Genomic DNA, 16687 nt, shown 5'->3' on the forward strand with positions numbered 1-16687 from the left:
TTATTATATGTAGAATGAGAGAATTAGACCATCAAGATTGTTTCCAGTTTTTAGTTTCTCTGTCAGTATGATCTTAGAAATAGGCCTGATTGTCATATCTTGGAACTTGGCCCCAGTGCATTAGTAAGAGCCTGCAAAGTGGGGTATAGGTAATACCATATAGTATAGGGTAATAGAATGTCTTAAGAGTAAATAGTTGGCCAGGCGCAGTGACTCACACCTGTAATCCTAGCACTTTGGGAGGCCAAGGTGGGTGGATCACAAGGCCAGGAGTTCAAGACCAGCCTGGCCAAGATGGTGAAACCCCATCCCTACTAAAAATACAAAACTTAGCCAGGCATGGTGTCGCACCTGTAATCCCAGCCACTTGGGAGGCTGAGGCAGAGAATTGCTTGAACTGAGGAGGCAGTCATGCCACTGTACTCCACCCTGGGCGACAGAGCAAGACTTTGTCTCAAAAAAAAAAGAAAAAAGTAAATAGTTAAGCTACAGAACTGAGACTTCAGCATAGAACTCCAGTAAGCAAATAAGCCTAGGAAGAATAGACTGGATCCCAGTTACAGAGGGACTAGGATACTTAGTAAGCTGTCAGACATGAACTCAGATGCAGCAAAACTAGGCTGAAGCCCAGCTTTCAGAAGGCAGAGGCTGGACTAATATGAAAGGTGGAAGGAAAATGGATTACGGTGCTGTGTCTTTTCTTGCCTGAGGTTGAGATAAGTTCTAAGAGCTGAGCCTACACTGGAAATAAAACATATGCAGAGCTTGACTTGATTTTGGAATATATTTGAGATATTAAGCTACCTTGAAACTGTTTTCCAATAATCGGTCCTTATTTGTCAACAGATGACCTAATTACTATGTGTTCCCTTTTTCTCAGTATTCGAAGGACCCAAGTCATTGATGATGAGTCAGATTACTTTGCCAGTGATTCTAACCAATGGTTGTCCAAACTTGAGCGGGAAACCTTGCAGAAGCGAGAGGAGGAGCTGAGAGAACTTCGACACGCCTCTCGACTTTCTAAGAAGGTCACCATTGACTTTGCAGGAAGGAAGATCCTGGAAGAAGAAAATTCACTAGCGGAATATCATAGCAGGTGAGTGAGCAGCACTAGGAAGGGTGTCAAAGAAGGAATAGGTTGACCATAAAGGATTTTCCCTTTCTAGTGGATCTTTTATTTTTGTTGATTTAAAAAATGTGTTTATTTGGAATAGGAAGCATGTAAGAATAGCTAAGAAAAAGTTTTTAAATGAACACTCCTACCAGATAATTACTGATTTTTGTAGGTTTTTTTTTGAGATGGAGTCTCCCTTTGTTGCCCAGGCTGGAGCACAGTGACCCGATCTTGGCTCACTGCAACCTCCGCTCCCGGGTTCAAGCCATTCTCCTACCTCAGCCCCTTGAGTAGCTGGGATTACAGGTGCGTGCCACCATGCCCAGCTAATTTTTGTATTTTTAGTAAAGACAGGTTTTCACCGTGTTGGCCAGGCTGGTCTCAAACTCCTAACCTCAAGTGATCCACCTGCCTCAGCCTCCCAAGTTGCTGGGATTATAGGCATGAGTCCCTGTGCCCAGCAAAAAAAAATTTTTAAAACAATGAGATATAGTTTGGGCACAGAAATAGGTTAATGAAACAGAATCCAGAAAGAGATTGGTATGTTTACATTGCGTGTGTATGTGTGCACGGGTGTGTGTATATATATATGTGAGTTTAGTAATCAATAAAGCTAACATTTTTAATCGCTAAAGAAATAATTAAAATTGTTTTTTGGAATAATTGCCTGTTTGGAAAAAAATCTAGGTAATGTCTCTACCTCAAACCATTCTATGATGCTGTAATAAGTTTCACTACAGAGTTAAATATAAATAATATAAAGGGGGGCTGGGCGCAGTGGCTCAAGCCTGTAATCCCAGCACTTTGGGAGGCCGAGACGGGCGGATCACAAGGTCAGGAGATCGAGACCATCCTGGCTAACACGGTGAAACCCCGCCTCTACTAAAAAAATACAAAAAAACTAGCCGGGCGTGGTGGCGGGCGCCTGTAGTCCCAGCTACTCGGGAGGCTGAGGCAGGAGAATGGCGTGAACCCGGGAGGCGGAGCTTGCAGTGAGCTGAGATCCGGCCACTGCACTCCAGCCTGGGTGACAGAGCAAGACTCCGTCTCAAAAAAAATAAAAAATAAAAAATAAATAAAGGGATCAGAAAGAAATACAGAATCATAGGAGAATATAATTATAGTCTTGGTGTGATAAAGCTCTTCAGAAGCAAGATACAAAATCCTGAAGTCATGCCTGTATAAGATATTTTAAATAAAAAGACAGTACCAAGTTGGAAGAAAGTATTTTAAGTAGTTTTAACAGTCAAAGGAGCAATATCCATACTATATAAGTAAGAACTCTAGCAAATTAAAAGAAAACAACCAAAAACTCCAGCAGAAAAATGGACAAAAACTAAGAACAAACAATTTACAAGTGGGGACGTACAAATAGCCAATAACATTTGAAAAGATGTTCAACTAGCCATCAGGAAATACAGATTTAAAAACATAATGTATCAGTTTTTTTTTGTGCATCAAATTTGGCCTAAATTTAAAAAAAAAAAATACTGCATATTGTGTGGATATAGGAAAATGGGGATATTCTGTTACTGTGAATGGGAGTATTAAAATGGTGTAGCCTACATACTGTAGGATTTTAACTATTCAGTAGTTTCCAGGGATTAGAAGAGAGGGAGGAATAAATAGAAGGAGCACAGAGAAGATTTTTAAGGCAGTGAAACTACTCTGTATGTAATTATAATGGTAAATATATGTCATTATAAATTTATCGGCCGGGCGCGGTGGCTCAAGCCTGTAATCCCAGCACTTTGGGAGGTCGAGACGGGCAGATCATGAGGTCAGGAGATCGAGACCATCCTGGCTAACATGGTGAAACCCCGTCTCTACTAAAAAATACAAAAAAAAACCTAGCCGGGCGAGGTGGCGGGCGCCTGTAGTCCCAGCTACTCGGGAGGCTGAGCAGGACAATGGCGTAAACCCGGGAGGCAGAGCTTGCAGTGAGCTGAGATCCGGCCACTGCACTCCAGCCCAGGTGACAGAGCGACACTCCGTCTCAAAAAATAAAAAAAATAAAAATAAAAATAAATTTGTCCAAACCCATAAATTGTACAACACCAGGAGTGAACGCTAATGTAAACCATGGCTTTTGGGTGCTAATGATGTGTCAGTGTAGGTTGATCAGTTGTAACAAATGTACCACTCTGGTGAGGGATGCTAATAATGGTGGAGCCTATGTATTTGGGAGGTCTTGGGGAATGTGGATAACCTCTGTATATTCTTCTCAGTTTTGCTCTGAACCTAAAACTGATCTAAAAAATAAAACCTAAGGCTGGGTGCAGTGGCTCACACCTGTAATTTCAGCACTTTGGGAGGCCAAAGTGGGAGGATCACTTGAGGCCAGGAGTTCAAGACCAGCCTGGGCAACATATTGAGACCCCACCTTAAAAATAAAGTCTATTAGGCCGGGTGCGGTGGCTCAAGCCTGTAATCCCAGCACTTTGGGAGGCCGAGGCGGGCGGATCACAAGGTCAAGGAGTTCGAGACCAGCCTGGCCAATATGGTGAAACCCCGTCTCTACTGAAAATACAAAAGTTAGCCAGGAGTGGTGGCGGACACCTGTAGTCCCAGCTACTCGGGAGGCTGAGGCAGGAGAATCGCTTGAACCCAGGAGGTGGAGGTGGTAGTGAGCCATCATCGGGCCACTGTACTCCAGCCTGGGAGATAGAGCGAGACTCCGTCTCAAAAAAAAAAAAAAGAAAAGTCTTTTAACATAAATACATAAACAAAAAAGTTACAACTTTTTAGAAGATAATATTTAAATTGTGCATTCTTTGACTTATCAGCTACACACCAGATATCAATATAACAATTTCATTTTCCCTTGTCAAAGATGTTTAAAAAATATTTGCCATTCTGAGACATGAAAAATGATATTTCATTCTAATTTTTATTCACATTCCTTTGCTTTAGTTGTATGCTAGTAAGTTTGAGTGTTCTAAAAATGTGTTCATTTGCTTTTTATTATTTCTTTTATAGATTCTAGAGTTCTGGATATACTTATCATTATACTGTGTCAAATCTATTCCCCTCTTTCAGACCTCATTGTCCCCACCCTATTTTAGACTCACCTCATCATAAAAATTCTTGTACTTTTTAAAAGCTTCAGACCTTTGTTTCTGATTTTTCCTTGGTTTGGAAATTCCTCCCCCAATCTTTGCATTTCACATACCTACCTCTCCCTTGAACCTACATGATACAACATGTTGGATGAAGGAATAATAACCACTAAACGGATTGTGTTTCATGGTAATTATTACATCCCCTCATGTATGATTCATCATCTGTACGGCTGTCTTAAATCTGCCACTTGGATCGAAAGCCTCTTAAAAAAAAAACAAAAAAGAAAGCCTCTTGAAGGCAGGAACAGTATCTTCTCCACCTTTTAAGCTGCCTTACATATGAGATATTCCTAACAACATATATTGAATTGAACTGAAGGTCAAGTTTAGCCTTTCCCGTTAGTTGAAGCTTTTCATTATGGTGTGCCTCAGAATTCTTATTGTTATCCACAAACGTTTGTCAAGCATCCAACAGGAGCATTGATAGAGTAGCAAGTACTGTACAGCTATAGAATGAATTAAGATAGGGTTCCTTCAGGGCTTATGATCTCTTACTAACTAACCAGTAGGTTTCCACAATCTTTAAATGAAAATCATCACATTCTTTTATAGGTTTAGAGCCAGATATCCAGTGCCAACATCATAGGCACGGGATAACATGGGATATATCCAATGGTTGTTTAGATAGTAGGTAATATAGGACCTTAGAGAAAGGATTAAGCATTTTTGTGCTGGGCCAGTAGGGTACCTCTTTATAACTTCTGAGCCTTCAAGCAAAGATAGAATGCAGACCAGTGAGCAGGAGTGGAGAAAGGACGGCTGAGTAGGCAGAGGAATAACTGTATAGGTTGTATTGAGAAGATGAGCTGCCATAGAATACTCTTCTGTGGGTCAGGGTATTCCTAGGCAACTTTTTTTTTTTTTTTTCTTTTTGTGGCAGGGCCTTATTGACTGTTGCCCAAGCTGGAGGGCAGTGGCACCTCGAACTCCTGGGCTCAAGAGATCCTCCCATCTCATCCTTCCAAGTAGCTGGGACTACAGGTGTGAGCCACCACGCCCAGCTAATTTATTTTTTTGTAGAACCAGGCTCTCTATGTTGCCCAAGCTGGTCTCAAACTCCAGGCCTCAAGTGATCCTCCCTCTTTGGCCTATGATAGTGTTGGAATTATAGGTATGAGCCACCACTCCTGACCTCTAGGCAGCTTTTCTGGTCTTGGCCTGTTTAATGATCTTGTTGAGCAGGTGAATGACTGTAGTGTGCCTTGTGTATTTTCTTGGTATTCTGGAACTTTATTTTATTTTATTTTATTTTTTGAGACAGAATCTCGCTCTATTGCCCAGGTTGGAGTACAGTGGCACAATCTTGGCTCACTGCAACCTCCTCCTTGCAGTTTCAAGTGATTCTCCTGCCTCAGCCTCCTGAGTAGCTGGGACTGCAGGCATGTGCCACCATGCTAAGCTAATTTTTGTATTTTTAGTAGAGACGGGGTTTCACCATATTGGCCAGGATGGTCTCAATCTCTTGACCTTGTGATCCACCCACCTTGGCCTCCCAAAGTGCTGGAATTACAGGAGTGAGCCACTGTGCCTGGACATTCTAGAACATTTATTAACTCATATTCCTTAGGGTTTTTGGTATGAGAAGGGGTTGGAGTAGGGAGTAGGGAAGGTCATCCATAGACTCCTCTTTATATTCCAAATTTTATTACTATTAAAGCATTTTATGTTGATGGTAAGGACATTCTGAGCATAGAACATTACCAATTGTTGCATCCTTTTGGTTTATTATCACAGACTAGATGAGACAATACAGGCCATTGCCAATGGAACCTTGAACCAGCCACTGACCAAATTGGATAGATCTTCTGAAGAGCCTTTGGGAGTTCTGGTAAATCCCAACATGTACCAGTCCCCTCCCCAGGTTAGTGGACCTTTGCTCTAACTGTTAATAAGAGAAGTTTGGCCCTAAATTTGCCTTCTTTTAAGTATGTGTATTTCATAGACTTTAGATACCAATCAGCTCTCTCAACACACCTGCCAACCTCATTCTCTGGCCCACGTTTTTTCCATTTTTATTGTAGTACTTCTGACAAATTGACTTGTTTTATCTTCCAAGTGTTTCCCAAGAAAGAGTTTTGTTAAGTACTATAGAAATTTAGAAAGCCGGGCGCGGTGGCTCAAGCCTGTAATCCCAGCACTTTGGGAGGCCAAGGCGGGTGGATCACGAGGTCAGGAGATCGAGACTATCCTGGCTAACATGGTGAAACCCCGTCTCTACTAAAAATACAAAAAACTAGCCGGGCATGGTGGCGGGCGCCTGTAGTCTCAGCTACTTGGGAGGCTGAGGCGGGAGAATGGCGTGAACCCGGGAGGCGGAGCTTGCAGTGAGCCGAGATCACGCCACTGCACTCCAGCCTGGGAGACACAGTGAGACTCCGTCTCAAAAAAAAAAAAAAAAAAAAAAGAAATTTAGACAAAAATACCGTGGTCGTTTTGTTAATGTTTTTATTTTATTTTATTTTATTATTTTATGTTATGTTATGTTATGTTATTTTTTTTGAGACGGAGTCTCACTCTGTCACCCAGGCTGGAGTGCAGTGGCGCGATCTCGGCTCACTGCAAGCTCCGCCTCCCGGGTTCACGCCATTCTCCTGCCTCAGCCTCCCGAGTAGCTGGGACTACAGGCGCCCGCCACCATGCCTGGCTAATTTTTTGTATTTTTTAGTAGAGACGGAGTTTCACCGTGTTAGCCAGGATGGTCTAGATCTCCTGACCTCACGATCCACCTGCCTCGGCCTCCCAAAGTGCTGGGATTACAGACGTGAGCCAATGCGCCTGGTCTCTTTATCTTTTATAGAATATGAGTAGTCCCATAGAGTGGTGTTTTAAATTAATTTATCAGTTCACTCATTATCATTATCCTTTGTTTTACCATCCAGTATATTGAAACTCTACTATGGATAAGCACAATAATAAGTGATCAAGCAGACACTGATTCTATCCTCAAATAACTCACAAACTAGTAGGGATAAAGATCTATGTAAGCAGCTCTAATAAATGCTAATAGAGTATAAGTATTAAGTGCTGTGGAAATCCGGAGGAGCAGGAGACTACTGCTAGCTGAGGGCAGTCAATGGGTTTTATAGGGAAGCTGGCATTCATTAAAAGTAAGTATTCACCAGGTGCACTTTGGGAGGCCGAGGCGGGCAGATTGCTTGAGCCTGGGAGTTCTAGACCAGCCTGAGCAACATGGCGAAACCCTGTCTCTACTAAAAATACAAAAATTAGCTGGGCATGGTGGCGTGGTGCCTGTAGTCCCAGCTACTTAGGAGGCTGAGTCGGGAGAATCACCTGAGCCCAGGAGGCAGAGGTTGCAGTGAACTATGATCATGCCACTGCACTCCAGCCTGGGCGACAGAGAGAGACCCTGTCTCAAAAAAAAAAAAGTAAATATTTGAGAAAAATATATGTTTGGGAATGGTGGAGAAAAAAATTGCAGGCAGAATGAATTGTAGGAACAAGGGCTTGTATACATAAAAACATGAGATATAGATATAGGAATTTCCAAGCACACAAATCTGGAGAGGGAATTCCAGGCAGAAGGTACAACACGTACAAAGGCTTAGCAGCTTAAGAGCATTGCAGGTTTGGGGAATCACAAATAATTAACTATTGTTATGGACTGGTAAGTGTATTAGTTTCCCAGGGCTGCTGTAACAAAGTACCACAAACTAGGTGACCTAAAACAACAGAAATTTATTCTCCCACACCTGGGGACTAAAAGCCGGAAATCAAGGTGTTGAAAAGACTACATTCCCTCCGAAGGCTTTACAGGAGAATGCTTCCTTACCTCTTTAAGCTTCTGGTGGCTCTAGGTGTCTTTGGCCTTGTAGCTCATCACTCTAATCTCTGCCTCTGTCTTCACATAGACTTCCCTGTGTGTGTCTCTGTCACTGTGTGCCCTCTCCTCTTACAAGGATACAAGTCATTGGATTTAGGGCGTACTATAATCCAATATAACCTCATCTTAAACTGATTACATCTGTAAAGACTATTTCCAAGTAAGGTTGTATTCACAGATTCTATCTAGGTGGACATTGATTTTGGGGGGATACTACTCAACCCAGTACAGTAAGCAACATCTGATCATGAAAGATTTTTTATCTTATGCTAATGAGTTTAGGTTTTGTCCTAAAGTAGGCAAAGAAGGGTTCTGGAAGAATTTTAACAGAAGATTGGCATGGCTTCTATGCCTACGTAGAGAATGAATTGGAAGGAAGAGTAAGTAAGATTAGAAGCTGAGAAATTGCCAAGGAAGTCATTGCAATAGCACCATGGAAAGATGATGCAAGCCCAAATTAGTATTATAGCACTAGTGGGGCAGTAGAGAGTTATTTAAAGACCAAAAGTGGGAGCTGGGCCTGAGACATAGTGATACACATCTATAGTCCCAGATACTTGGGAAGCTGAGGTGGGAGGATCACTTGAGCCCAGGAGTTGGAGGCTGCAGTGAGCTATGATTAAGCCACTACACTCCAGCCTGGATGACACAGTGAGATCCCATCTCTAAAAAAAAAAATAATTATCATCTTAAAATAAAGACTAAAAATGGGCCGGGCGCGGTGGCTCAAGCCTGTAATCCCAGCACTTTGGGAGGCCGAGACGGGCGGATCACGAGGTCAGGAGATCGAGACCATCCTGGCTGACACGGTGAAACCCCGTCTCTACTAAAAAATACAAAAACTTGGCCGGGCGAGGTGGCGGGCGCCTGTAGTCCCAGCTACTCGGGAGGCTGAGGCAGGAGAATGGCGTAAATCCGGGAGGCGGAGCTTGCAGTGAGCTGAGATCCGGCCACTGCACTCTAGCCTGGGCGACACAGCGAGACTCCGTCTCAAAAAAAAAAAAAAAAAAAAAAAAAAAGACTAAAAATGTAGATGAAGATACCTGCTGGCAGATTCTTTAATAGTATTATTGAAAGATAATGAGGAATTAATTTAGGAAAGTGGCAGTGTAATTAGAGGCAATAGCTGTAGTAGAAATAGAAAAAATAATTTGGGCCTCAAGATTGTTCACATACTAACATTTTATGAAATTATTTATTTCCAGCCACGTGTGGTGGCTGACATCTATAATCCTAGCATTTTGGGAGGCCGAGGTGGGAGGATCACTTGAAGCCAAGAGGTCAAGACCAGCCTGGGCAATAGAGCAAGACAGTGTCTGAAAAAAATTTTTGTAAAATAAATTATTTACCCTATAGTGGATCAATTCTTTTTCCTCTTTGGTCCTCTGTAAGAACTTCTATCTCCTATTTAATATGTAGTCAATTCTGCCATATGTTTAGAATAGTTATTTATGTGTCTGTCTTCCACTAGGCTTTAAGTTCCTTGCAATCAAGAACCGTATCTTTTTCATATTTTATGTCTCCCTAGTTAATGTGCTTTTCACAGTTAAGTACTCAATAAATGTGTATTTAATTTGTAACAATGTGTATTTTTAAGATATGCCATAATTGACAAGAATCATAAAATTGTATGGCCGAAAGATCCTTAGAAATTCATTTAGTCCAACTTCATCCTTTTCTAGTTGGAAAAACTGAAATCTTTAGGGGTTAAATGATTGCCTAGGGTTTTGACTACCACTTGAAGTTTTTTCCTGTAAGTTATTATATTTTCATATGTATGTATGTATTTTTTTTTGTTTTTGTTTTTTGAGACGGAGTCTCGCGCTGTCACCCAGGCTGGAGTGCAGTGGCCGGATCTCAGCTCACTGCAAGCTCCGCCTCCCGGGTTCACGCCATTCTCCTGCCTCCACCTCCCGAGTAGCTGGGACTACAGGCGTCCGCCACCTCGGCCGGCTAGTTTTTTGTATTTTTTAGTAGAGACGGGGTTTCACCGTGTTAACCAGGATGGTCTCGATCTCCTGACCTCGTGATCCGCCCGTCTCGGCCTCCCAAAGTGCTGGGATTACAGGCTTGAGCCACCGCGCCCGGCTATGTATGTATTTTTGAGACAGGATATTGTTCTGTCATCTAGGCAAGAGTGCAGTGGTATGATTACATCTCTCAAGAGATCCTCCCATCTCAGCTTCTCAAGTGGCTCAGACTAGAGTAGCCACGTGCCATCATACCTTACTAATTTGTATATTTTTTGTAGAGAAGGAGTTTCGCCTTGTTGCCTGGATTGGTCTTAAACTCCTGGGCTCAAGTAATCCTCCTGCCTTGGCCTCCTCAAGTGCTGGGATTACAGACATCAGCCATCGTGCCTGGCCCTTATTATTATTTTTCTTTTATTATTATTATTTTTTTTAGTCATAGTCTCACTCTGTCACCCAGGCTGGAGTGCAGTGGCACGATCTCGGCTAACTGCAAGCTCCGCCTCCTGGGTTCACGCCATTCTCCTGCTTCAGCCTCCCAAGTAGCTGGTAGTACAGGTGCCCGCCACCACGCCCGGCTAACTTTTTTTGTATTTTTAGTAGAGACGGGGTTTCACTGTGTTAGCCGGGATGGTCTTGATCTCCTGACCTCATGATCTGCCCGCCTCAGTCTCCCAAAGTGCTGGGATTACAGGCACGAGCCACCGCTCCCGGCCCCATATTATTTTTAAAGACACAGGATCTCACCATGTTGCCCAGGCTGGCCTTGAACTTATGGGCTCAAGTGATCCTCCTGCCTCACCTTCTGAGTAGCTAGTGAAGCTACAGGCATGCATCACTGTATCCAGCTTTAAAAATTATTCAATTTTTAAAAATTAAGATAACCCCAAATATTATCATGCTAATTGCCTTTATTTTTAAATTTTAATTTTGGAGCACATGGTATTGTTGCTCTGGAAGAAACATTAACCTTTGCCATTCTCTGTCTGAACTGTAGCCAAAACTCTTCACTCTTCTGTAATTACCTGTACCTTATAATTCTCTATTCTTTTTATATGATGGGAGCCCTGTTTTAGTAGTCCTCCATCCTCTCTTTCAGGAGACAAGTTCTTCATTTCAGGGTAAGAGAATATTTCATGCATCCAGTAGTCAGAACTGCTGCCTCTGACCTGACAGCATCTGTTTGGCTTTGTCATGGTGCCAGCATGTGACACTGCCCCTAAGCACGTGCAGAATTGTGGATCAAAATGTTGAACCTTCATTTAGCTCACAGAATTCTATTGAAAAATTACCCAGAGCCAAGTATGAATCATTAAGTATAAAGTGGAAATAATTATAACTCTTTTGCTCTGATATTTGTGCTGTTGCTGGAATTAGTAAGCATTGTATGGAGATTTCAACATTCTAATTATTCTTTAAGATGGGCCTTGTTATACCTGAGACTTCTACTGAATTTATACTATCTCTACCCTTTTGGCCTATTTCAGATAAAGATGGGATATATTTTTCATTTTTTGTTGTTGTGGTTTTTCTGAGACAGAGTCTCACTCTCTTGCCCAGGCTGGAGTGCAACGGCAGGATCTGGGCTCACTGCAACTTCCACCTTCTGGGTTCAAATGATTCGCCTGCCTCCGCCTCTCCAGTAGTTAGGACTACAGGCGCCCGCCGCCACGCCCGGCTAATTTTTTGTATTTTTAGTAGAGACGGGGTTTCACCGTGTTAGCCAGGATGGTCTCAATCTCCTGACCTCGTGATCCACCCGCCTCGGTCTCCCAAAGTGCTGTGATTACGGGCGTGAGCCACTGTGCCAGGCCATATTGGGAACAGCCACGATGCCCAGCCTGGGATATATTTTTCTAAGAAAAATGTTCCCAATATGGCCGTGCACGGTGGCTCAAGCCTGTAATCCCAGCACTTTGGGAGGCCGAGGTGGGCGGATCACGAGGTCAGGAGGTCAAGACCATGCTGGCTAACACGGTGAAACCCCGTCTCTACTAAAAATACAAAAACTTAGCCAGGCGTGATGGCGGGCGCCTGTACTCCCAGCTACTTGGGAGGCTGAGGCAGGAGAATGGTGTGAACCTGGGAAGCGGAGCTTGCAGTGAGCCGAGATCGCGCCACTGCACTCCAGCCTGGGCGACAGAGCAAGACTCCGTCTCAAAAAAAAAGAAAAAAGAAAAATGTTCTCAGTATGATTTCCTCATTATTAACATTCGCTTCATTTTGTCTACCTACCCCAGATTCTTGCCTTATAAGACAGAACTGTATGTTTGTTTTTCTGTGTAGTGGGTTGACCACACAGGTGCAGCCTCACAGAAGAAGGCTTTCCGTTCTTCAGGATTGGGACTAGAGTTCAACTCGCTTCAGCACCAGTTGCGAATCCAGGATCAAGAATTTCAGGAAGGCTTTGATGGTGGCTGGTGCCTCTCTATACATCAGCCCTGGGCTTCTCTGCTTGTCAGAGGGATTAAAAGGTAAGAATAAAAATGAATCTGGGCAGTGGAAGATCTTAGAGTGACATAAATTTAATTTAGAAATACGGATTGAAATTAGTTTTCCTCAATCTGGTGATGAGTTATAACACTCGTCAATAAATAGAACTTTGAACATCATATTCATGTTACTGACTTGGTAGTAGTATATTTTAAAATTAATTTTAAAACATTTAAATTGACAAATATAGTGTTAGTTTTTGTACTGATTAGCTTAAAAAACAAACTGAGCTTAAAAATGGTAAGAAACCAAGTCATAACAAAGAAGACTAATTTTTTCATCTTTGGAGGGAAATCTATTGAAAAACCTTCTCTTGGTTTTGTCTTTGTAATATACTACTCAGCAACCTTAATAATTTGATCCTATTTGAAACATAGTTTTGATGCCTATTTACTTATTAAGATACCAGCATAACTGATTTTATTTTCCTGTCCATATATCTAACTATTAATCTGGCTAATAATATTGAGAAACTGTTTTATCACAAAATCCTTTTCTACAAAAGTAGGGGAAATTGAGGTAAGTAGAGGTATTATAGAGCTGAGTTACACCTGTTACTGATGATAATATTTAATAGCTTACTATTCCGTGGTGTCTTGTGTTTTTTCCTTTTTTTATTTGAGATGGAGTCTCACTCTGTCGCCCAGGCTGGAGTGCAGTGGCGTGGTCTCAGCTCATTGCAACCTCTGCCTTCCAGGTTCACGCCATTCTCCTGCCTCAGCCTCCCAGGTAACTGGCACTACAGGCACCCAGCACCACGCCCGGATGATTTTTTGTATTTTTAGTAGAGACAGGGTTTCACTGTGTTAGCCAGGATGGTCTTGATCTCCTGACCTCGTGATCCGCCTGCCTTGGCCTTCCAAAGTGCTGGGATTACAGGCATGAGCCACCACGCCCGGCATGTTTTTTTCTTAATTCAGTTTTTAAAAAGTGTTTTTCTTGGCTTTTATTATACATGTAAATGGAAAACTGTAAAGCACAGAAAAGTAGCTAGAAAAAGAAAGATTACCTGTAGTCCCACACCAAGAAACTGCTGTTATTAGCATTTTGGAGTGTTTCTGGTTTTATTTTATTTATTTATTTATTTTTTGAGACGGAGTCTTGTTCTGTCGCCCAGGCTGGAGTGCAGTGGTCCGATATCGGCGCACTGCAACCTCCGCCTCCCAGGTTCAAGCAATTCTCCCGCCTCAGCCTCCCAAGTAGCTGGGATTACAGGTGCCTGCCACCACGCCTGGTTAATTTTTGTATTTTTAGTAGAGATGGGGTTTCACCATGTTGGCCAGGCTGGTCTCGAACTCCTGATACCGTGATCCGCCCACCTTGGCCTCCCAAAGTGCTGGGATTACAGGTGTAAGCCACTGTGCCTGGTTTCTTTTTTTTTTTTTTGAGACCAAGTTTCACTCTTGTTTTCCAGGCTGTAGTGCAATGGTGTGGTATCAGCTCACTGCAACTTCTACCTCCTGGGTTCAAGTCATTCTCCTGCCTCAGCCTCCTGAGTAGCTGGGATTACACGCATGCGCCACCATGCCCGGCAAATTTTGTATTTTTAGTAGAGATGAGGTTTCTCCATGTTGGTCAGACTGGTCTCAAACTCCCAAACTCAGGTGATCTGACTGCCTCAGCCTCCCAAAGTGCTGGGATTACAGGCGTGAGCCACTGCGCCAGGCTGTTTCTATTTTTCTTGTGTAAATTGTTAAATGATGAGAGTATGATATATATGTTTGTGTTTTTTTTCTTTCACTTATCATTACAACATATTTCTTTCCCTTCTTATTTCTTTTCTTTTTTTTAGATGGAGTCTCGCTCTGTCACCCTGGCTGGAGTGCAGTGGCGCGATCTCGGCTCACTGCAAGCTTCACCTCCCAGGTTCACACCATTCTCCTGCCTCAGCCTCCTGAGTAGCTGGGACTATGGGTGCCCGCCACCACACCCAGCAAATTTTTTTTTTTTTTTGTATTTTTAGTAGAGACGGGGTTTCATCGTGTTAGCCAGGATGGTCTCGGATCTCCTGATCTCGTGATCTGCCCACCTCAGCCTCCCAAAGTTCTGGGATTACAGGCGTGAGCCACTGTGCCAGGCCATTTCTTACTTTTTTCAATTAGAATTTTATATGCCTGGCAATGTCCCAACTCATAACAGTAAAAATACCTTATATTTAAATAGGATTTTAGTTTTCAAAGCAGTAGCTCTGTGAAATATAGTCATGTGCTGCATAACAACTTTTCAATCAGTAATGGAACACATGTGCAACAGTGGTCCCATAAGATTATAATACTGGCTGGTCATGGTGGCTCACGCCTGTAATTCCAGCATTTTGGGAGGCCGAGGCAGGAGAATCACAAGGTCATGGTGAAACCCCTTTTTTACTAAAAATATAAAAATTAGCCAGGCATAGTGGTGCATGCCTGTAATCCCAGCTGCTCGGGAGGCTGAGGCAGGAGAATTTCTTGAACCTGGGAGGTGCAGGTTGCAGTGAGCCAAGATTGCGCCATTGCACTCCAGCCTGGGTGACAGAGGAGGACTCCAGCTGAAAAAAAAAATTATAATCCCTTATTTTTTTACGGTACCTCCTTTTCTTTTCTTTTCTTTCTTTTCTTTTCTTTTTTTTTTTTAGATAGGCTATTGCTCTGTTGCCCAGGTTGGAGTGCAGTGGCGTGATCTTGGCTTGCTGCAACCTCTGCCTTCCAGGTTCAAGCATTCTCCTGCCTCATTCTCTCGAGTAGCTGGGATTACAGACGTGCACCACCACACCTGGCTAATTTTTGTATTTTTAGTAGAGATGGGGTTTTGCCCTGTTGGCCAGGCTGGTCTCAAACTCCTGATCTCAAGTGATCCACCTGCCTCCTCCTAAAGTGTTGGGATTACAGGCATGAGCCACCGTGCTCAGCCTTTACTGAACCTTTTCTATGTCTAGATGTATTTACATATACAAATAGTTACCACTGTGTTCCAGTTGCCTACAGTATTCTGTACAGTAACATGCTGTACAAGTTTGTAACTTAAGAACAAGAGGCTGCCAGACACGGTGGCTCACGCCTATAATCCCAGCACTTTGGGAGGCCAAGGTGGGTAGATCACCTGAGTTCAGGAGTTCAAGACCATCCTAGCCAACATGGCAAAACCCCATTTCTACTAAAAATACAAAAATTAGCTGGGCGTGGTGGTGTGTGCCTGTAATTCTAGCTACTCGGGAGGCTGAGGCAGGAGAATTGCTTGAACCCAGGAGGTGGAGGCTGCAGTGAGCCTAGATTGTCTGGGTGACAGAGTGAGACTCGGTCTCAAAAAAAAAAAAAAAAAAAAAAAAAGAAAAAAGCAAGAGGCTATACCATAGCCTTGGTGTGTAGTAGGTTATACCATCTAGGTTTGTCTAAGTTCCGCTGATGAAATTGCCTAAAGACACATTTCTTAGGACATATTCCCATTGTTAAGCAAGATATGACTATAGATTAGGCCAGTATTATTATAGTCTTTGACAAATGAGGATACTGAAGCAGGCAAAGGTAAAATAGATTGCCCTGAAATATGAAGCTAGTTAATGACAGAAATGGAACTAGAGTTCTGGTTTTCAGAGTGCTCTTTCCTCTCTACTGTTCAGGCTGCAGACATTTCTCTACTTTCCTTAAAGACAAATGATAATCAGCATTTAGGCATAATAATTTCTACTTTGGTAGTTTCACTATTAGATGCCATTTCTCTATATTGTTAAGGTGCACTACACCTTATCTCCCCTCTTGAAGGTCAGGTTTTCTTGCTTTGGCTCCTAATTGTTTCATAGTTCATGTCTGTAAATGCCATTAGAACAAGTGCATGGGAATCTGCTTCTGCTTCAGGATGATCAAACCCTTAGATGTCTGTTCTTCTCATAGAGTTTTCTGCAATTTAGGTGTCTTACTTTTCCAAAGTAGAAAACTAAACAACTTGCCTTCTGCTAAGGGAATCAGAGTGTTTACATTTCTCTCATCCTATTTGGATCTGTTATTCAAATTTTCTCACAGAAGCGAACAGAATGAGCAGCCTCTAGTGCACAGTCACTTTATTTTAATCCCACAGAAATAAGGGAGGTGGATTTGCCACATTTGTGGGACCATTTTCCCAGTAATTCTTCAGGTTATTTGGCCTAGAGGGAAAATATACATTGGTCCATTTC

General features: G+C 42.6%; 1 protein-coding gene across 4 annotated transcripts in view; it reads left to right on the forward strand.

The window, feature by feature from the left end:
• The window catches only part of TRIP4 (thyroid hormone receptor interactor 4), a 71023-nt gene that overhangs the window by 20015 nt on the left and 34321 nt on the right, over positions 1–16687 (forward strand). For 3 of the 4 annotated variants that reach the window (XM_005559780.4, XM_045397303.3, XM_073996028.1), the window contains exons 7-9: positions 881–1096; positions 5971–6097; positions 12334–12521. In XM_005559780.4, the coding sequence (XP_005559837.2) occupies positions 881–1096; positions 5971–6097; positions 12334–12521 (531 nt within the window). The remainder of the gene's footprint in view (positions 1–880; positions 1097–5970; positions 6098–12333; positions 12522–16687) is intronic. The other variant, XR_012415040.1, reaches the window with a different exon arrangement.

The sequence above is a fragment of the Macaca fascicularis genome, chromosome 7, assembly GCF_037993035.2.
Source record: "Macaca fascicularis isolate 582-1 chromosome 7, T2T-MFA8v1.1".
In the NCBI taxonomy this organism is placed as follows: domain Eukaryota; kingdom Metazoa; phylum Chordata; class Mammalia; order Primates; family Cercopithecidae; genus Macaca; species Macaca fascicularis.